Below are 22,662 nucleotides of genomic sequence, written 5' to 3' on the forward strand. Positions count from 1 at the left end.
TATTTCTTTGTGGTGGTAAACTATTCGGGACAGGTGGAATAACCGGTTGCGAATTCAGTGCAGACAAAACGAAATCTGTAGCAATCAAAGGCTAGGCTCCCTCCACAACGTATTGATCGGATTTCTCCGGATCTTTTTTAGCTGCCGATCTTAGCAACATTTGAGCTCATCAGCTCGATTGAAACTATCTCTAGCCACGCCTTTTTTGACTTCTCAGGCTTTATTTTCTGACGGCATTTGTTTTGGAAGCAGACAATATGGTTTCCATATTTAATTGGGTTCTGACCACTGTACCAAAACACAAAATCAAAACTTGTAAGCGAGCTGTGAAATGAACCGCAAGAGCGTAGTCTGCAAAAAAAAACACAAAGACAGAAAGAGAACAAATTAAATTAATTTATTTAAATAATGCACAAATCACAAGAGTTTCACTCGCAAGAATTATTCAAGAATTTATATAAAAATTTTATAAAACACGACCGTTCGATTTGAAGCTAAAAGACGTTCATTGATGCAAATAATATGTTTTATGTTTTTCATAATAATAACTTTTCAGCGGCGAGTATCTGCCTTGTTTTTGATATGCAAAGACAAGAGCCGTCAGACGTTTATAATCGTGAATATCCACCAATTTTTGGGGACGAGTACCCCCTTGTCCGTTGTCAACTTATAGTTTTGTTGTACTAGCCTTTAATTATACCCTTTAGTCGTAGAGTAAAAGGGTATACTAGATTCGTTGAAAAGTATGTAACAGGCAGAAGGAAGCGTTTCCGACCATATAAAGTATATATATTCTTGATCAGGATCAATAGCCGAGTCGATCTGGCCATGTCCGTCTGTCCGTCCGTCTGTCCGTCCGTCTGTCCGTCCGTCTGTCCGTCCGTCTGTCCGTCCGTCTGTCTGTTCGTCCGTATGAACGTCGAGATCTCAGGAACTACAAAAGCTAGAAAGTTGAGATTAAGCATACGACTCCCAAGACATAGAAGCAGCGCATGTTTGTCGATTTATGGTTTGTTGTCGATTTATGCCCACTCTAACGCCCACAAACCGCCCAAAACTGGCACGCCCACACTTTTGAAAAATGTTTAGATATTTTTTCATTTTTGTATTAGTCTTGCACATTTCTAACGATTTGCAAGAAAACTTTTTGCCCTGCCCACTCTAACGCCCACAAACCGCCAAAAACTGTCAATGTTGAAGACTCTCCTTCGCACTTCCAATAGCTGAGTAACGGGTATCAGATAGTCTGGGAACTCGACTATAGCGTTCTCTCTTGTTATACCCGTTACTCGTAGAGTAAGAGGGTATACTAGATTCGTTGAAAAGTATGTAACAGGCAGAAAGAAGCGTTTCCGACCATATAAAGTATATATATTCTTGATCAGGATCAATAGCGGAGTCGATCTGGCCATGTCCGTCTGTCCGTCCGTCCGTCTGTCCGTCCGTCCGTCTGTCCGTCCGTCTGTCCGTCTGTCTGTCCGTCCGTATGAACGTCGAGATCTCAGGAACTACAAAAGCTAGAAAGTTGAGATTCGACATAAAGACTCCAGAGACATAGAAGCAGCGCAAGTTTGTCGATTCATGTTGCCACGCCCACTCTAACGCCCACACTTTTAAAAAATGTTTTGATATTTTTTCATTTTTGTATTAGTCTTGTTAATTTCTATCGATTTGCCAACAACTTTTTGCCACGCCCACTCTAACGCCCACAATCCGCCCAAAGCTGCCAAGCCCACACTTTTGAAAAATGTTCTAAAATTTTTTCATTTTTGTATTGGTCTTGTAAATTTCTATCGATTTGCCAAAAAAACTTGTTGCCACGCCCACTCTAACGCCCACAAACCGCCAAAAACTGTCAGTGTTGAAGACTCTCCTTCGCACTTCCAATAGCTGAGTAACGGGTATCAGATAGTCGGGGAACTCGACTATAGCGTTCTCTCTTATTTTTTTTTAGATTGATTGGGGCTCCGGTTTTCGAATTCGAAAGAAAGTTTCGATTTGTAAAACGAGAACTTTTGTCTGGCCGAAATGAAAAGTAAATGCCTTTTTTATATCAAATTAGATCTTATTTACTAAGGAAAAAAAATAGTTTACTCAGTGGTTTATTGATATTTATTCCACATCACGATAAAATCATTATGTCACTTAGTTATATTATAAAAAATTTCTCACCGCACCTCAGATTTTACAAGCAAATGTGGCCGTCGGCAACAACAATTTACGATTGGCAAGGGGGAGATAAGACCGTCGCCAAAAGTTATCGCGAAGGTTGCCATACTGTTCGTCGAACGAAACAGGCAGGTAAAAGTACTTATAAATATAAAAGAATTTATTAATTAAATAAAAGGAGGGCTAAAGGGTTGTTTCTAAATAATGCTATTTAATTTAATTACTAAAATGGTCAAAGCGGAGTAAAAAAGTAATTGCGAACATCGGAATTAAAACTGTGAAAAGGGTGGCAGCTCTAAAGTTGCTCAAGCCCAGCAATTTCAGAAGGCAGAAGGCTTCAGAACAAGCAATGGCAAATACAAAAGGCATTTTTTCACGTAGTTCACGTAATTGTGACTTAAGAAAAAAGTAAGCAGCAGAACGCGATGATAAACGAAACATTCCGATAGCAAAAATATTGCAAAAACCAGAGCACCGAAAAACGAAATCGTAAGTTTTGGCCCAAATCGAACTCGAAAAAAAATAACGATTACCGGAGCATTCCTGTAAACGTCAAATTTTTGCTGATAAAGTTCTAATGTAATGCTGGTTATTTCAGCAAAGGAGACATTATTTTTTGGAACTGCTAATGCTTTTGGATAACCAACTGCCAAAAAGGGTTTTATGCCGGCGTATTGGTGCCCGTGTCCTGGCTAAGGAAGGGGCATCCGACGTTCAGGCACCAGGTACACTAGTCGTATTTGAATATAAGCATCTTCAACTAAACGAGAATAAATATTAGAAGTCCCTGTAAAAATAATAACAATGTTTCGGCAACATTCCCTCCTCTTTATGGGTCCGAATGCCAGATGGATCGTCGTGGGCCGCGCAATATGATCCCCATTTGTCAAGGCTGTTTGTCAAACGTTCATTTCTGACCTACTCCACTTCTCGTGTCCCCCTTTGAAAATGTTTACCTACTCATTTTGTTGCAGTTAAATTAATAGCATTACTGTATTGACGACTAGCCAACAATATATTGGCTAGTGCCATGTGTAATACAAAAACTAAAGGATGGTATACAAAAGCTATAAGAAGTTGACAACAGTTGGTTTAACGGAGAGTATCGAATTAACCACCGGACAACGACGACAAGTGGAGCGATGGCACCAACAAAGGGAACGGGGCTCGGTGCTAAGAATACTGAAGTAACTGACGCTTCGACATCAGAAGTGGGATTCGACTCTCCTAACTCTGAGTTGTGCCAAATTTTGGAGCAACAAAATATAAATTTTATGGAGTTGCTGCGAACAATGCAGGCTAGCGCAAATCCTCGTGTTTTACCAAAATACCGACATTATTTTTACTGAAAACCCACTTAAGGGTAGTGCACTTGTGATTTCTCTTAGCAAAGCTTTGGAGGGCAGTGCATCGCACTGGCTTTCACAGATCTGTTTTCCTGGCATGACTTGGGTTGAATTTAAGCAAATATTTGCGCAAAGATTTGTCGGCGTAGAATCAGCTGCAGCAACACTTCTCAAGCTGCTAGAAGGACGCCCTGGGATTGGAGAGTGCATGTCGTCGTATGCAAGCCGACTCGTCACTTCGCTAATGACGAAAATGAGAAATAGGGAGCGCGAGGAATTGTTGGTGTCTCTTGTACTTGCGCATACTGCGCAACTGGACAGCAGACTGAAATAGCTTGTGTGCACCAAGTCGCGTAGCGAATTGCAGCAACAGTTGCAGGTATACGAAATCGGGCAGCATCAAGAAACTTAGAGGGCAGACAAAATTTGGGGCCAGAAAGGAAGAAGCAAAAATTTTCAAACATCATTTGCCATTATTGTGGAAAGTCAGGGCTCAAAATCGCAGACTGCCGCCTGAAGAAAAATCGGGAATCACAATCATCGGGAAGCGGGCATGCTGGAGGCTTTGGTATGAAGCCAAACGAGCAAAAGTCAAACGTAATATGAATGACACATTTCTACTGAATGCCCTTCGATTGGACAAAGCACTAAAAAGGTGTGCTCGTTCATTTTGGTGAATCCGTTGATTTTTGCTTTGATTCCGGAGCCGAGTGTTCACTCATTAAGGAATGCGCTGCTGGAAAATTCTCTGGAATTGGAAACGATTCTGTATGTGGCTCTTCGCAAATAAGTCAAGGTTTCGAAGTGACGTTTAGTCAGACAGATTCTGCATTTATAAAGTAAAAACAATCGTAAATTGTTGTTGCTTGTAAAATCTGAGGTGCGGTGAGAAATTTTTTATAATATAACTAAGTGGCTGAAACAACAACAACCAAAGCAAGTGCACTCTCTCCGACTCTAGAAAACAAAAGCGGACAAGAACCAAAACAAAACACAAAACTGTTTCAAACAGGGCTGGATCGCTACATTCAAATAAAGCGAAAGCTAAGCCCACAACACAAACAGGCTGGCAATCAGCCGAAAATAAATCGCACCAACGTTGACAACTCAACTTCAAATAGGTTTGCACTACTGGATGACTGCGAAGTGCATCCAATGAAAGAACAGGAGCAGAAGAAGATTAAGCCGCCTCCAATATTTATACGAGAGAAAACCTCAAGCGCACTGGTTAACAAACTAGCTACGATCATCGGAGAAAACAGGTTCCACGTTATACCTCTTACCAAGGGAAACATACATGAAACGAAAGTGCAGACTCAGGATGAGTCTAGCCATCGATCAGTGACCAAGTACCTGGATGAAGCTGGAAAGAGTTACTATACCTACCAGCTTAAAAGTGCTAAAGGATTGCAGGTCGTCATTAAAGGAATTGAATCATCAGTGACCCCATCCGAAATTATCGAGGCACTAAAGGAGAAAAACTTTAAGGCAAAAACGGTGATCAACATTCTTAACAGGAAGAAAGAGCCGCAGCCACTCTTCAAAGTCGAACTGGAGCCATCGAGTCAAAAAATCAGCAAAAATGAAGTACATCCTATTTATAAACTCCAGTTTCTACTGCACCGGAGAATAACCGTCGAAGAGCCACACAAGCGCAAGCAGCCTGTGCAGTGCACTAACTGCCAAGAATATGGCCACACCAAAGCGTACTGCACCCTAAAATCTATCTGCGTCGTTTGCAGCGATGCTCACAGTACCGCAAACTGTCCCAAGAACAAGGACGACAGCTCAATTAAATTATGCAGCAACTGTGGCGAAAACCACACTGCCAACTGGCGAGGATGCATTGTTTACAAGGAACTTAAGTGTCGCCTAAACAAACGAGTGACTTCAGTTCGTGATCGTACCACACCAGCAATTCACAAAGCAATGGAACCGAGTACAACTAACATCCCTCTGTCTACCAGCTACCGAACAGCGCCAAATATTTCCTTTGCAAGTGCACTAAAATCAGGGATCCAAACACCAGCAGCGGACACCCCCATTCATCAAACAAACACTCACGATAACATGCAACAGCAGCCAATTGGCCTTGAAGCGATTATGCTTTCGATGCAGCAAAGCATGAAAGACTTTATGGCCTTCATGCAAACAACTATGCAAGAGCTTATGAGGAACCAAAACATCCTTATTCAAATGCTCGTTTCCTCTAAAACAGTATAATGACTCCCCTAATAATAGCAACCTGGAACGCTAATGGCGTTTCGCGGCACAAGCTAGAACTTGCTCAGTTCTTAGCCGACAGAAACATTGATGTTATGCTACTCTCAGAGACTCACCTCACTGAAAAGTACAATTTTCAAATACCAGGATACAAATTTTACTTTACGAATCACCCGGATGGCAAGGCCCATGAAGGCACTGGCATACTAATACGATCGCGAATCAAACACCACTTTGTTAGTAATTGGCAAGAAGATTGCCTACAATCTACCTCTATAAGCCTCCAATGCTATAACGGTGCTCTCACTCTGGCTGCTGTCTATTGCCCACCCCGCTTCACACTTCACAACACTCTTCGACTCGCTCGGTGAAAGGTTTGTTGCAGCTGGTGATTGGAATGCCAAGCACATGTACTGGGGATCTCGGATAGCGACCCCTAAAGGAAAACAGCTATACAACGCAATTATTAAACCGCAAAACAAGCTTAATTATGTTTCTCCGGGTACGCCTACATACTGGTCAGCAGATCCTAAAAAGCTTCCAGACTTGATTGACTTTGCCATCACCAAAAGGATATCCCAATCAATGATTACAGCTGAGGCACTTTCAGAACTTTCATCTGATCACTGCCCGGTGCTCTTTAATCTTTTGTACCAACTGCAACACATCGAGCGGCCGTATAGACTCACAAGCAACAGGACCAACTGGGAGAGGTACAAAAAATATGTTTGTTCACATACCGACTTCTCTAGCTCATTGGAAACCGAGCAAGACATCGATCAGTTTGCTGGTAGCCTAGAATCAACACTAGTCGCAGCAGCAAAAGCGTCAACTCCACAAGATACCAACGGATGCAGTAAAAAGTTCAACATGACAAGTCGAGATACCGAACTCCTTGTGCTTGAAAAACGACGACTTCGAAGGGAGTAGCAGGAGCACAGATCACCTGGCGCAAAGAGTAGACTAAAAGCAGCTTCTCGCAGACTTACTAAAGCGCTTAAGAAAAAAGAAGCGGACGCACAACTGCGTTACATCGAGAACCTCACGCCCACCAGCACAAAAAACTCATTGTGGAAAGCCCACAGGAATCTGCAGGCACCAGCAGAAACTGTCGTACCCCTCCGTAACTCTACCGGAAACTGGTCTCGTAGTGACATGGACAGAGCAAGAGTCTTCGCTGATCATCTCAAAAAGGTATTTCAACCCAATCCAGCCACTAACTCATTTACTCTCCCACCCTTAGCTGCATCTGAATTAGCACCACAAGATCCCATAGAATTTCGGCCAAGCGAAATAACGAAAGTCATTAGAGACCAACTGAAGACTGGAAAATTGCCTGGCTTCGATTTAATAACACCGAAAATGATCATCGAGCTTCCAATGTGTGCAGTTCTACAAATCTGCCTACTCTTCAACGCTATTACCAAAATTGGATACTTTCCTCAAAAGTGGAAGAAATCAGTTATAGTTATGATCCCTAAGCCTGGGAAAGACAAAACACAGCCATCATCATACAGGCCAATAAGCCTACTTACTTGTCTCTCCAAGTTATTTGAAAAAGTACTGCTGCTACGAATCAGTCCCCACCTTAAAACACACGACACACTCCCATCGCACCAATTTGGTTTTCGGGCAAAACATGGAACTGTTGAGCAGGTTAACCGCATCACAACGGAAATTCGCACTGCTTTTGAGCATCGTGAATATTGTACAGCTTTATTCTTAGACGTTGCACAAGCATTCGATAGAGTATGGTTGGATGGAATTATGTTTAAAATAACCAAACTGCTGCCTCAAAACTTATATAAGCTTCTAAAGTCTTACTTATACAAAAGAGTGTTCGCGGTTAGATGTAGTTCAAGCACTTCAAGCGATTATACTATAGAAGCTGGAATGCCCCAAGGAAGTGTATTAGGTCCAATTCTATACACCCTATACACAGCGGACATCCCAACAGACTACCAGCTAACAATATCCACATTCGCTGATGACACTGCAATACTGAGTCGATCCAGATGCCCAGTAAAAGCTACGATGCAACTAGCACGCTATTTAACATGTGTAGAGAATTGGCTTGCAAATTGGCGCATACGAGTAAACGAACAAAAATGCAAACAAGTTACGTTTACCCTTAACAAACAAAGCTGCCCGCCCTTGGTTATGAACCACACGCGCATCCCACAAGCCGATGACGTAACATACTTAGGTATTCATCTGGACAAGCGGCTAACCTGGCGGAAACACATAGAGGCCAAGACGACCCACCTGAGACTAAAAGCAAAGGATCTACACTGGCTTATAAACGTTTGGTCTCCCCTGAGCCTGGAGTACAAAGTCCTTTTGTATAACTCCGTTCTTAAACCCATATGGACCTATGGCTCCGAGCTATGGGGCAATGCATCGAGAAGCAACATCGACATCATTCAGCGAGCACAGTCTAGGATTCTGAGAATCATAACCGGAGCTCCATGGTATCTTCGGAACGAGAATATACACAAAGACCTAAAAATAAAACTTGTCATTGAGACAATAACAGAGAGAAAAGTTAAATACAAGGAAAAACTAGGCTCACATCCAAATCCCCTTGCAAGGAAACTTCGTCGAGTATGCAGCCAAAGTCGACTGCACCGCAACGATGAACCAGCCCAGCGTTAAATTTGTTAGGCCACATAGCACAAATCATCTCACAAATGATAATTAGCTAGCTTAGAATAAGATTTGAAAACTTATTGTTAGTCTCTTAAGTAAAAGGGAAGATTCAATAAATAAGAGAAAGAAGGAAAAAAAAAAAAATGTGGAATAAATATCAATAGACCACTGAGTAAACTATTTTTTTTCCTTAGTAAATAAGATCTAATTTGATATAAAAAAGGCATTTACTTTTCATTTCGGCCAGACAAAAGTTATCGTTTTACAAATCGAAACTTTCTTTCGAATTCGAAACCCGGAGCACCAATCAATCTAAAAAAAAAACAAGATAGAACGCTATAGTCGAGTTCCCCGACTATCTGATACCCGTTACTCAGCTATTGGAAGTGCGAAGGGGAGTCTTCGACACTCACAGCTTTTGGTGGTTTGTGGGCGTTATAGTGTGCGTGGCAACAAGTTTTTTGGCAAATCGATAGAAATTTACAAAACCAATACAAAAATGAAAAAATTTCAGAACATTTTTTAAAAGTGTGGGCGTGGCAGCTTTGGGCGGATTGTGGGCGTTAGAGTGGGCGTGGCAAAAAGTTGTTGGCAAATCGATAGAAATTAACAAGACTAATACAAAAATGAAAAAATATCAAAACATTTTTTAAAAGTGTGGGCGTGGCAGTTTTGGGCGGTTTGTGGGCGTTAGAGTGGGCGTGGCAACATGAATCGACAAACTTGCTCTGCTTCTATGTCTCTGGAGTCTTTATGTCGAATCTCAACTTTCTAGCTTTTGTAGTTCCTGAGATCTCGACGTTCATACGGACGGACAGACAGACAAACAGACGGACGGACAGACGGACATGGCCAGATCGACTCGGCTATTGATCCTGATCAAGAATATATATACTTTATATGGTCGGAAACGCTTCCTTCTGCCTGTTACATAATTTTCAACGAATCTAGTATACCCTTTTACTCTACGAGTAACTGGTATAACAAGAGAGAACGCTATAGTCGGGTTCCCCGACTATCTGATACCCGTTACTCAGCTAGAGGAAGTTCGAAGGAGAGTCTTCCACACTGACAGTTTTTGTTGGTTTGTCGATAGAAATTTACAAGACTAATACAAAAATAAAAAAATATCAAAACATTTTTCAAAAGTGTGGTCGTGGCAGCTTTGGGCGGTTTGTGGGCGTGGCAAAAAGTTTTTTGGCAGATCGTTAGAAATTTATAAGACTAATACAAAAATGAAAAAATATCAAAACATTTTTCAAAATTGTGGGCGTGGCAGTTTTGGGCGGTTTGTGGGCGTTAAAATCGACAAACTTGCGCTGCTTCTATGTCTCTGGAGTCTTTATGTCGAATCTCAACTTTTTAGCTTTTGTAGTTTGTAGACGGACGGACAGACGGACATGACCATATCGACTTGGCTATTTATCCTGATCAAGAATATATATACTTTATATGGTCGGAAACGCTTCCTTCTGCCTGTATAATGATTAATGTTGTAACTGAACCCTATACATATGAAGATAGTATTATCGAAAATGTAGAGTTAAATGAAGGTGACAAGGGCCGTTTAATAAACGTTTTGAAGCTGTTCCCCATTTGCGAGTCCAATTTTATTGGTAAAAAAGAAAAACAGAACTGATCGCTTATGCGTCGACTGTAGAGAGCTAAATGCTAATACAGTGTCGGGTAAATTCCCGTTGCCTCTTATCTCGGATCAAATTGCAAGGTTGCGGGGAGGAAAGTATTTTTATTGTCTGGACATGGCCAGCGGATTCTACCAAATATCTATTCACCCAGATTCAGTAGGGCGTACTGCATTTGTTACACCGGAAGGGCAGTTAGAGTTTTGTTGCAATGCCGTTTGGTTTGAAGAATGCTCTGTCAGTGTTTCAGCGGTCAATAATAAAAGCGTTGGGGCCACTTTCGTATTTATATGCTGTGGTTTACATAGATGACGTATTGGTCGTGGCCGAAACTAAAATGTAGGCAATTTCAAGATTACAGACAATTATAGAAACTCTCATTAAAGCTGGATTCTCATTAATTTCGAAAAATTTACATTTTTAAAATCAAAAATTGAGTATCTCGGTTACGAAGTAGAGGCAGGTGAGCTTAGACCTAATCCTCGAAAGTTGCAGGCATTAGTTGAATTGCCACCTCCGCAAACGGTCACGCAGCTAAGACAGTTTATTGGATTAGCATCATACTTTCGACAATTCGTGCCAAAATTCTCTGAAACGTTAAAGCCTGTATTTTGTCTTACTTCTAAAGACAATAATAGTTTTGATTGGAAGGAAAATCCTGAAGCAGTTAGAAAGGAGATAATCTTTGCATTGACCCGTAGCCCGGTGTTAACAATTTTCGATCCACAATATCCGGTTGAGCTTACAGTATAAGTTTACAGTATATACCGACTGTAACTCTTTAAAGGCAAGCCAACAAAAGATTGAATTAGATGACAAGGTATATCGATGGTATACAATCTTTTGAATTCCATATTGAGTATAGGAAGGAAAAACGCATGGGAAAACGCCGATAACAAAAAAGTTACAGTTTGCTGTCAAACCTCCTGAAATGCATGTAGATTTAACTGAATTGAGTGAGACCTGGCCTATAGCTGAACAGCAGCGAGATCTCGAAATAACATCTTTAATCTCCAAACTACAAAACAATGAATTGAACTAGAGTCTTGTTAGTACGTATGAGTTGAGAACTGGTTTGCTGTATCGTAAAATTCAGAGAAATGGTAGAACCCGTTGGTTACCTGTAGTTCTAAGGTCTTATAGGTGGGCTGTCATTCACCACATTCACGAGGCTATAATGCTTCTTTGTTGGGAAAAGACTCTTGACAAAGTCTATAGCTGTTACTGGTTCATAGGAATGACGAAATACGTACGAAAGTTCGTTAACAGTTGCCAACTATCGAAACCAGAATCTGGAAAAATTCAACAAGAAATGCATCCGATTCCTAAAGTCGAAATACCCTTTCATATGGTACATATAGACATCACGGGTAATTTAAGTGGCAAGAACGACCAAAAAGAGTATATCATACTCCTTATAGATGCGTTTAAAAAATACGTTTATTTACACCAAACTCTGAAGATAGCCAATTGTATAGTATCAGTGAAGGCAGTTATTTCCTTGTTTGGTGTTCCATACCGTATCATAGCAGATCAGGGACGATGCTTTGCGGGATCTGAGTTTAAGGAGTTTGCTCTGTGCATAATATCGAATTGCATTTAATTGGCACAGGAGCTAGTCGAGCGAATGGACAGGTCGAGCGTGTAATGAGTACCCTTAAAAGTTTACTAACTGCGGTGGAGACAGGTCAACGTTCGTGACAAGATTCATTCAGTTAGCAATAAATTGCACAATCAATCGGGTCACTAAGTTCAGTCCGTTACAGCTTTTAATTGGAAAAGACGTAAGAACATTAGGGATGCTATCGAATATTGTTGAAGAAAAATATGATCTACAGAATTTAAGAGCACAAGCAAAAGTTAATATAGAAGGTAATGATAATTATGATAAGGAAAGAAGCGATAAAAGTAAGGCAAACGTTGTAAAGCATATAGTGGGTGATCATGATCTGCTCAAGTGCGAAGAACGAAATCAGACCAAACTAGATCCCAAATTTAAAGGCCCGTTTGTTATAACCGAGTTACTTGAAGGAGACCGATATTGTTTGAAGTCATTAAAAAGCAAGCGAACTTGCAAGTATACTCATGAGTGTTTGAAGACGTTACCGGTCGAGACAGTTTCTGCGGAGATGGATGAGGATATGATTAGTGGTGGCGTTGAAACAGACGCAATTGGTACCAGTTGTACCCTCACTGGTAGTGGCGTTGAAACATACACAGTGCCAGAGAGGGTACTGGCGTCGAAACAGACGTCATTGTGGGAACCTGTACCAAACAGCGACGCTACTGGAACAAGCAGCGACGTCACAGACGCGGCAGCGGGAGAGACGCGGTGATGAGTGGGCAGCGAGAGAGGGAGAGTCAGTCAATTGTGAACCACCGGATTGATAAGTCGTATTACCGAAGAACGAATAAAACAGATCAATAACAGAAGCTCAGCGTGTATCAATTGTGTATTTTAGGGGTCTTTACATTGGCGACGAGGTAAATTATAACTATTATAAACGTCGTGTGCTAAATAAATAACAGGCAAATAAATGAAAATAGCAAACAGTGTAAACAGCAAGCGCATACGACTCCTCTAAAAATACTCTTGTTGGTGGTTAAAATCCAACCATATACACATACATATATGGAAAACAGAAATTATATATATATGTGTCCACAAAAGTGTACAGTCGGAGGAACAATAAATTGAAATCTAAAGTCCAACATAAAATAAGTGCATGCAAAAGAAAAAGGAAAAGAAACGAAGGATCAAAATAACGGGGGAATAAAAGCTAATTCAAGAGAGAGTGAGATCTCTCGACAAGCTGCGGTTACGAAAGGCTGAGTCAAGAGAGAGAGATCTCTTGGCAAGCTTTAATGACAAAAGGCTGCGTAAAGAGAGTTCACTTTACAAGCTGTATTGATGAAAAAAAAGAGGCCGCGTAAGAGAGAATTCTCTTTTACAAGCTGTTAGAAAAGAGGCTGTGCAGAAGAGTGTTATTACTGCAAGCTGGAAGGCTGCGTAAAGTTATCTTTACAAGCTGAACTAATGAAAAGCCGGGCAAGAGAGAATTTCTCCTTGCAAGCTGTTGAAAAGAAAAGGCTGTGCGCGTGAAGAGAATTCTCTTGGCAAGCGGTGATATATTCAGAAACTATAAATGGCTGAGTAACTTATATTATATATGTATATGTATATATAAGTTATACAAGCCAAAGCTAGAAAAATAATATTGGTCTTAGAAGGGAAAAATGTAATTATAAATATATATATATATTTTCTTTTGAATTATAGTTTGCAAACAAAACATGGCTGAGCACAATTTGAAACCATTCTTATGTGAAGGCCTAGAGAAATCAATTCTGCGAAGTGAATGGGAAAAATGGTTACGAGCGTTCGATATATTTCTCGAAGTCGAGAACGTAACATCACCAAGGCAAAAGAGGAATAAACTGCTACATATTGGAGGAGTGCAATTGCAGACTGTTGCGTTTCCCTTGCCAGATGCTATTGTCAATGGAGCAGATGGAATAGATGTGTTTCAGATTTTAATTGACAAGTTGAACACCTACTTTTCCCCTAAACAAAACTCTACATTTGAGAGACATTTATCTCGCAGCTTGGCTCCGTTAGAAAATGAAGATTTTTCAAAATTTGTTTTGCGGCTACGCCAACAAATGTATAAATGCTCATTTGGAGTATCTAAAACCGAGATAGAGGAGATTTGCCTCAAAGATAAAATAATTGACTCGTGGGCCCCTATAGAGTTAAAGAAAAAAGTGCTGGCCAAAGAACAATCTCTAGATGAAATAATTGAAGCATGTCAAGTGGAAGAGCAGATTAATAAACAGTCTGAGGTAATGGTGTCGAAATCCGATGTCGACGCAATTCGAAAAATTTCTACTCGGAAAACAAAGCCGCAAGGTGAATGTTCAAGATGCGGACGTTTTGGTCACGCTAGTTATGACTCATCATGCCGTGCAAGGCAAGCAAAGTGCAACAAATGTTCAAAAATTGGTCATTTTTCCCGAAAGTGTAGAACCACCCTGAAGAGACGGAATTCTCAGTGTAATTTTGAAAATGTTAAGAAACGTAAGACGAATGTTCGTTGTGTGGAGGGCGAGAACACAGAGCTCAAATTGGAAAAGGAGAACACAAACTGTTTCAAAATAGCAAGTGATGAGGAAGAAGAGTTTATATACTGCCGGGTGGGAGGCCAGAAAATTCCTCTAGTTATTGACTCAGGATCAAGGTTTAATCTCATCAGCAGCTCGGATTGGCAACTGCTACAAAAGAAAGGCGCTATAATATTCAATGACAGATCACATTCTGAAAAACAGTTTCGAGGCTATGCTTCTGAACAATTGCTTGAGGTAATTCGTATTTTTGAGGCACCCATTTCGGCTGAAAGAGATATTGAAGTGATTGCGACATTTTACGTTATCAAAAATGGTCGACAATCATTGTTGGGGCGAGACACAGCTATTCAACTCAATGTCCTTCGCCTAGGTTTGAATGTCAACCGCGTTGAAGAGCCTACACCGTTCCCAAAGTGGAAAGGCGTCAAAGTAAAACTATGCATAGATCCCGAGATTAGGCCGGTGCAACAGCCGGTAAGAAGAATTCCGGTAGCTTTAGAGGAGAAAGTTCATGCTAAGCTGGAGGAAGCCCTTGGACATGACATAATCGAACCAGTTTTAGGTCCAAGTTCTTGGATCTCTCCCATCGTACTGGCATTTAAAGAGAAGGGAGACATTCGGTTATGCGTGGATATGCGATTGGCCAATAAGGCAATTCAGCGAGAGAACTACCCTTTACCTATTTTTGAATCATTTATGACAAAGTTAAAAGACGCAAAGTTCTTCTCCCGCCTTGATCTTAAGGATGCCTATCACCAATCAGAATTGGAAGAGTCTAGTAGGGAGATTACAACGTTTATAACGTCAAAGGGGCTCTTCCGATATAAGCGATTGATGTTTGGGGTAAATTCGGCTCCTGAGATTTTTCAGCGCCGTCTGGAAACACTGTTAGCTGCATTCCCGAATGCCATGAATTACATCGATGACGTGATAATTTTTGGTGCCAACGAACTCGAACATGACGAAACAGTAAAAGCAGTTTGCAAAGTCTTTAACGACAATAATGTTTTATTAAACAAACAAAAGTGCATTTGGAAAACAAACAGGCTAAAATTCTTCGGGCACATTTTGTCCGACTCGGGAATCGAAGTTGACCCCGAGAAGATAGAGGTTATTAAGTCTTTTAGAGCCCCCAAGAATAAGGAAGAAACCCGCAGTTTTCTCGGCCTCATTACATATGTGGGAAAATTTATTCCTGATTTGGCCGATAACACGGATCCCCTACGCCTATTATTACGGAAAGACAGCATATTTCAATGGGGCAACACCGAGGAAAAGGCTTTTCAAAAGTTGAAGTGTCATTTAGCACATGTTCCTAATCTTGCTTATTTTAATCCAAAGAACCGCACCCGTTTAATAGCGGACGCAAGTCCTGTAGCTCTTGGATCGGTCCTTCTGCAGTTTGATGGTAAAGGCGATCCGTTGATTATATCATTTGCCAGCAAAGCCCTGTCTGAGGTTGAAAGGCGCTACTCTCAAACGGAGAAAGAGAGTTTAGCACTTGTCTGGGCAGTAGAGAAATTCTACTATTACCTAGCTGGTCTACACTTCGAGCTGGTAACAGATCATAAGCCCTTAGAGGCTATCTTCAAACCGACATCGAAGCCCCCGGCTCGTATTGAGAGATGGTTACTACGCCTTCAATCATACCGTTTTAAAGTAATCTATAAAACCGGAAAAGAAGTTATCGATGCAATACACAGTCTAGAGAACGACTCTTGGGAACGGGAAAAATCAACAAAATTACATCCATTTCGATTTGAACTGTCGACCATAGGACCTCTTCTGCTAAGAGGAAACCGCATTGTGATCCCAACAAACCTTCGCAAACGGGTACTTGAATTGGCACATGAAGGACACCCAGGAGAATCAGCTATGAAACGCCGCCTAAGATCCAAGGTATGGTGGCCGCTGATCGACAGAGATGCAGAAGAATTTGTAAAAACATGCAGAGACATGCAGGTATCCCAGTCAATAAGACCAGCCCCGATGAACAGAAATCCATTTCCAACGGGTTCGTGGATATGGGTGGCGTCAGATCTCTTGGGACCCCTGCCTAACAATGAATTCATCTTAGTTTTTATAGACTATTTTTCTCGCTATATGGAGTTTAAGTTTTTGCGGTCGATCTCATCGAGCAGTTTGATTGGAGTCATGAAAGACTCATGTGACTCCCCATGGAACCACAGGGATAGCCCCAACCCAATTAATGTTTAATAGGATAATACGCGACAAATTACCAGGGATAGAAGAATTAAATGAACAGTTCACAGATTCTGCGGAAAGAGATAGAGATATCATCCAAAAAGAAAAAGGGAAGGAAGCAGCAGATAAAAAGAGAGGAGCTAAGAATATCGATATTAAGATTGGCGATAAAGTGTTGGTACGAAACGTAGTTTTTCCAAATAAACTAACGCCGACTTTTGACCCAACTGAGTTCGAGGTATTAGAGAGACATAAAAACATAGTGAAGATAGCAGGTGGCGGCAAAACATTAATGAGGAACGTTGCGCACTTAAAGAAGATACCAGGCGACGTATATGTCCCACCAGCGCCCGAGTCGGGTACTCTCCAAACTATTCCAGCATCGTTTCAGGAGGCCCTAGAAGACCAGCCGTCGGAAGTACCTGCTCAACACTCTCCTCCGAAGGTGAAACCCCTGAAACTCCGTCTCATAAATAAAGGAGGGATGTGGGAACCTGTACCAAACAGCGACGCTACTGGAACAAGCAGCGACGTCACAGACGCGGCAGCGGGAGAGACGCGGTGATGAGTGGGCAGCGAGAGAGGGAGAGTCTGTCAATTGTGAACCACCGGATTGATAAGTCGTATTACCGAAGAACGAATAAAACAGATCAATAACGTAAGCTCAGCGTGTATCAATTGTGTATTTTAGGGGTCTTTACAGTCATGATCCAAGAGGCCTTTTCGAGAAACATAGGTAGACTTGGTGCGCTATCTGGACATTCATCTGTATGATTTGAATATCAAGTTAGTTGTAAAAATTATGTTTTAAAATTCTTGAGCAGGGCATATCAACATGAATTGCTAAATTTATACACGAGGACGTGTAAAAGTCAGAATTGGCCGTGTCGGAGCATTGGTAGCATTATTTGAATTTAGTACAGCAACATGAATATTGTATGTGACAACATTGTAATAAAGAAGGATACAGAAAACAGAACAACCGTTATTGCTCGTGTTCTTTATATCACCGAGAGTCGGTGAGAGGACTAATTGTAAATTCTCTGATTGTGACCCGTGCCACGTGTTTGGTGTGTTGCCTCTTCCTTTGGTTCATCCTGTGTACATCACCTGAAGAAGTGTGTGAGCGAGACTGGACTGGCTATTTGCTGTGTGTGCGAAAGCGCAGGATGGCAAGTGTGACATGAGCAAGCTGCGCAATAGATTTTGGGGACGAGCGAACGTGCATAAAAAGAGAGAGGTCAGTCTTGGTAGAATACTGCTAGTACACAGACGATATTAATTGTGAAACGAGGACAAGTGGAACGATGGCACCAACAAAGGAAACGGGGCTCACTGCTCGAGGTGCTAAGAATACTGAAGCAACTGACTCTTCGCCATATATATAATTAAATAATCGCAATACTCATATGTAAAAAAAAATAATTTTATTTTACTGAATAATTAAAATATTTTTAGTTGAGAAGAACACCGACCGATTATAATTAGGCCTCAAGCTGAACTCTAATAATTACTCTGATTTGATTGACGTTCAAGCCTCGGTTTCGAGCTTTTTTAATATAGACTTTGGACTTTAGGGTTCTGATCAATGAAGAGAGAAAGCTTTAGAGTTGCTGACTTTAATTGTCTTTGCAGTTCTCTTAGATTCAAGTGCATTCGCTCTTGGATACAAGTGCTCTTAGGTTCTTATAATTTTGTTTATTGAAATCTAATACTTCTGTTTTTCGGGATTGCGAGTCCGAGCTTTGAACGTGACGATGATACGAGGGCTTAAGCATGGACTGTTTAAATTAGGATGTTTAGTCTACCAGTGGGTGACTTATCTGGTATCTGGTATCTATTGGGTACATCCAGAGTATTGGAGGGTGTGTTTGGGTGTACATGTTGTATGTGTATTACTGTATAGGCATATGCTTAAGTCTTAGGGACTTATGGATATGTCACTATATATATGTCGCAGAGTTGTTATTTTCTTGTGGCAAGTCTTGTGCCTTGTTGACTCACAAACTTTTCGAGTGAAGCGAATCCCCACCAGCATGTGCAACTGCTCGCATTTTCTCTTCACGCATCGATCTATGCTTTATACGCGCTAGCTGGACTACACTCGGCGACAACGCCGTCGCCACACTCGTAACGGTATTTTGGCGCCAGTAATTTTATACGTTGTATCCAAATTCTAAGAATGATTTTACAATATACTGAACTAATTGCGCAGCAGCGTCTTGCGCTGTTCTGGCAGGATCTCGTTTTTGAAACTACATTTATATCTCTTTGGTTTGAAGATCTTCAGGAGGAGTACTTTACCGGCTTTTGATCCCTTCAATCCTTCCGATCCAAGAATCTGGAATCCTGGATTTTGCGCAGGATTGGATCTTCGCTACTCTCGACACTTTATTTGGACCGAAGTCCTTGGCTCTTAAGACCGTCTTCTCCCGTACCACACCTCCTGAGAATGGCTTCCCGATAATTTAACCTTTTATTCGTGGGCTGAGGTCTTTGTATACCAGCTTAGAGCTTTCTCTGGACTACTCCGGCCATCGGTTTATAGGACAAGTGTTCCCACCTAGGGGTTATATTTCCATATTTCCCCTATTTTGGGAGTCAACCCGTTGATGAACTGTGCTCGTTAGTGGAGGAGAATTTCCACATGAACGATTGCACCATTGGACTAGTCATCGGACACTCTTTTATTGTCGAACTGCATTTTCTTTGTTGCATTCCGTCTGGCTCAACAAGATGGTTGTAGCCCTTCCCCTCCTTTAGATTCAGGGTGGTGTTATCTGTGAATCTTCAAGGTCTTATGATCTTACAAATAGGGTGTACGTAACAAGGGTCATAAAAATATACATGTTTTCCTTTCCTTTCATAAAACTCAATTTCTCAATTTCAGGTCAGCGCCACAACAATTTGGTTCCGGAACTTAAATTATATGAGCTGAGAGCTGAAAAATATAATGGGATGGTGCGCCTACTAAAGCCCGGATGCCGAACCTTACTTCTCATCAGCGATTGTCAAAGTAGGCATAAGCTTATTCCGTACTTTCACAAGGCTGTTTGGCCGTACAGGAAATCCAAAACATTACTATTTGGGCATATGGTTATTGAAAAAGGTTTGCCTTGGTTTGCTGAAATTCTTCGTTTATCATTAAGTAAAAATCGACATTTACAAGTCAATCCCCGAAATTGCGTTGGTACTGTTCTGGCATTAAATGGTCACCGGAAATATTTTTGTATGTACCACACTAAACATCCAGAGTCCGTTCAGGAAACAAAGGTAAGTTTTTAAAAGTTATCGTTTCAATAATCTGTTTTGCGGGACCATAGGCGGTGAAATTAAGCGGGGTTAACAGTATTTAGAAAACGGTATTTGGGAATTCTAATATATTTACATACGTTACTCTGTTTAAAAGCAATTCAATATACAAAGTCTTAGGTTCATTTTAAAATTTAATGCCGAATATCGTATTGCTTGTATATTTAGTTTTGGTTAGTGTGTAATAATATTATAGATTAAAACGCGAATTACTCTTTTATAAGACATATGAAGCTTTTTAAATGGTCGAAGCCGGCGTTCCTTTGTGCATGTTTTATTTTGTCCCACCAGTGCCGGTCAACCTTATCAAGAAATAGGACTTTACTTAGTTCACACACTAAACCCCTGTAAGAAATAAGACTTGAGGCCTAGTTAATGCGTACAAGCAGGGCCATTTGATTTTTTATATAAATCAAGTAAATATCGGTAGTTAATACATAGCTCGCAGTGCTATGTACAACCAATTGTCCATACAGTATTAAATAACTTTCAGTGATGTCGTCAGGTTGCTGGTGCAAGGGGAAGATGCCGTAGTTCTGTCGATGATTGAATTTTAGGGTGAGACCCTTGTGGTTTAGCGGTTTAACGACAGCCGTCAGAGCAAAGTTTAAGAGCCTTGGCTCTTTATTCATTTCATTTAAAAACAAGAGAGAACGCTATAATCGAGTTCTCCGACTATCCGATACCCGTTACTCAGCTGGTGGAAGTGCTACGGAGAAATTTCCACACTGACAGTTTTTGGGCGGTTTGTAGACCTAAGCGTGGGCGTGTCAAAACAAATTTTAGCAAAACGAAAGAAATTTAAAAAACTAAAAAAATATCAAAACATTTTTCAAAAGCGCGGCCGTGGCAGTGTTTGGCGATTTGTGGGCGAAGAATAATATTTTTGACAAATCGACAGAAATTTAAAAAACTAATAACAAAATATCGAAACATTTTTCAAAAGTGTGGGCGTAGCAATTTCGGACGGTTTGTGGGCGTTAGAGTGCGCGTGGCAACATGGGTCAACAAATTTGCGTTGCCTCTATGTCTCTGGAGTGTGTATGCATAATCTCAACTTTTTAGCTTTTGTAGTTTCTGAGATCTCGACATTCGAACGGAAAGACGGAAAGACGGACGGACAGACGAACATAAATAGACTCGGGTATTGACCCTGATCAAGAATGTATATACTTCATATGGTCAGAAACGCTTCCCTTTTGCCAGTTACATACAGATACAAAAGCTTGTGCTGATGCTTAACGAAACTCCCTATGGAACCACAGGGATTGCCCCAACCCAGTTAATGTTTAATAGAATAATACGCGACAAAATACCAGGGATTGAAGAATTAAATGAACAGTTCACAGACTCTGCGGAAAGAGATAGAGTGATCATGCAAAAAGAAAAAGGAAAGGAAGCGGCGGATAAAAAGAGAGGAGCTAAGAAGATCGATTTTAAGATTGGCGATAAAGTGTTGTTACAAAACGTATTTTTTTCAAATAAACTAACACTGATTTTTGATTAAACTGAGTTTGAGGTATTAGAGAGACATAATAAAATAGTAAAGATAACAGGTGGCGGCAGAACATTAATGAGGAACGTTGCGCACCTAAAGAAGATTCCAGGCGACGTATCTGTCGCACCAGCGCCCGAGTTGGGTATTCTCCAAACCATTCCAGCATCTTTTCAGGAGGCCCTAGAAGGCCACCCGTCAGAAGCACCTGCTCAACACTCTTCTTCGAAGTTGAAAACCCTGAAGCTCGATCTCATAAATAAAGGAGGGATGTGGGAACCTGTACCAAACAGCGACGCTACTGGAACAAGCAGCGACAGACGCGGGAGCGAAAGAGACGCGGTGATGAGTGGGCAGCGAGAGAGGGAGATTCAGTCAATTGTGAACCACCGGATTGATAGTGTATTTTCGGGGTCTTTACATAGCGCAAACCTCTCAATCCCACAAACCTCACAAAACGCACATCCATACAGGGTTCCATGGTGGAACAAGCACCTCGGCCAACTACGAAAACAAAAACAAATTGCTTGGAAAAAATTAAACCGTACAATTACCCTAGAAAACATTATTGACTATAGACGCAAAAACGCAAAATGTAGGTACGCATTAAAAAGAAGAGATAACGCTATAGTCGAGTTCCCCGACTATCTGATACCCGTTACTCAGCTATTGGAAGTGCGAAGGGGAGTCTTCGACACTCACAGTTTTTGGCGGTTTGTGGGCGTTATAGTGGGCGTGGCAACAAGTTTTTTGGCAAATCGATAGAAATTTACAAGACCAATACAAAAATGAAAAAACTTCAGAGCATTTTTCAAAAGTGTAGGCGTGGCAGCTTTGGGCGGTTTGTGGGCGTTAGAGTGGGCGTGGCCAAAAGTTTTTTGGCAAATCGATAGAAATTAACAAGACTAATACAAAAATGAAAAAATATCAAAACATTTTTCAAAAGTGTGGGCGTGGCAGTTTTGGGCGGTTTGTGGGCGTTAGAGTGGGCGTGGCAACATGAATCGACAAACTTGCTCTGCTTCTATGTCTCTGGAGTCTGTATGTCGAATCTCAACTTTCTAGCTTTTGTAGTTCCTGAGATCTCGACGTTCATACGGACGGACAGACGGACATGGCCAGATCGACTCGGCTATTGATCCTGATCAAGCATATATATACTTTATATGGTCGGAAACGCTTCCTTCTGCCTGTTACATACTTTTTAACGAATCTAGTATACCCTTTTACTCTACGAGTAACGGGTAAAATTATAGCTAAAAGACTCTGGTAGTCTTTTAGCTATGGGCACCCATAGCCGAACACCTTTCGGGAAGCCGTGCAGTCCTGGTGTAGACGTCGGGGGCCGGAAAAGTCGGTGTCGCAAGTATTCCCAGAAGTTAAGTGAGTGAAACAAAAAAGGTGTTGGACTTCGTCCTTCTCTGGTGGAGGTTTATTTTTGAGTGATTTTCCAACATGAATATGGCGGCTTGGTCCCCCACTTCCGAAACGGGTC

General features: G+C 41.2%; 2 protein-coding genes across 5 annotated transcripts in view; both read left to right on the forward strand.

Moving 5' to 3' along the window:
• Positions 1–22,662, forward strand: part of LOC120447063 (dnaJ homolog subfamily C member 16) — a 412,134-nt gene that overhangs the window by 342,322 nt on the left and 47,150 nt on the right. For 3 of the 4 annotated variants that reach the window (XM_039628657.1, XM_039628491.1, XM_039628745.1), the window contains one exon: positions 19,251–19,633. In XM_039628657.1, the coding sequence (XP_039484591.1) occupies positions 19,251–19,633 (383 nt within the window). The remainder of the gene's footprint in view (positions 1–19,250; positions 19,634–22,662) is intronic. The other variant, XM_039628573.1, reaches the window with a different exon arrangement.
• On the forward strand, positions 12,405–16,378 carry LOC120447009 (uncharacterized protein K02A2.6-like). The gene is made up of 2 exons (XM_039628361.2): positions 12,405–12,514; positions 13,311–16,378. The coding sequence occupies exon 2, from the start codon at positions 13,325–13,327 to the stop codon at positions 16,370–16,372; it is 3,048 nt and encodes a 1,015-aa protein (XP_039484295.1). The 5' UTR covers positions 12,405–12,514; positions 13,311–13,324; the 3' UTR covers positions 16,373–16,378.

This window comes from Drosophila santomea, chromosome 2L (genome assembly GCF_016746245.2).
Source record: "Drosophila santomea strain STO CAGO 1482 chromosome 2L, Prin_Dsan_1.1, whole genome shotgun sequence".
Classification (NCBI taxonomy): domain Eukaryota; kingdom Metazoa; phylum Arthropoda; class Insecta; order Diptera; family Drosophilidae; genus Drosophila; species Drosophila santomea.

Bases quoted from the DNA above. Each gene is read 5' to 3' on its own strand.
- LOC120447009 (XM_039628361.2), top strand. From the start codon at position 13,325: ATGGCTGAGCACAATTTGAAACCATTCTTATGTGAAGGCCTAGAGAAA.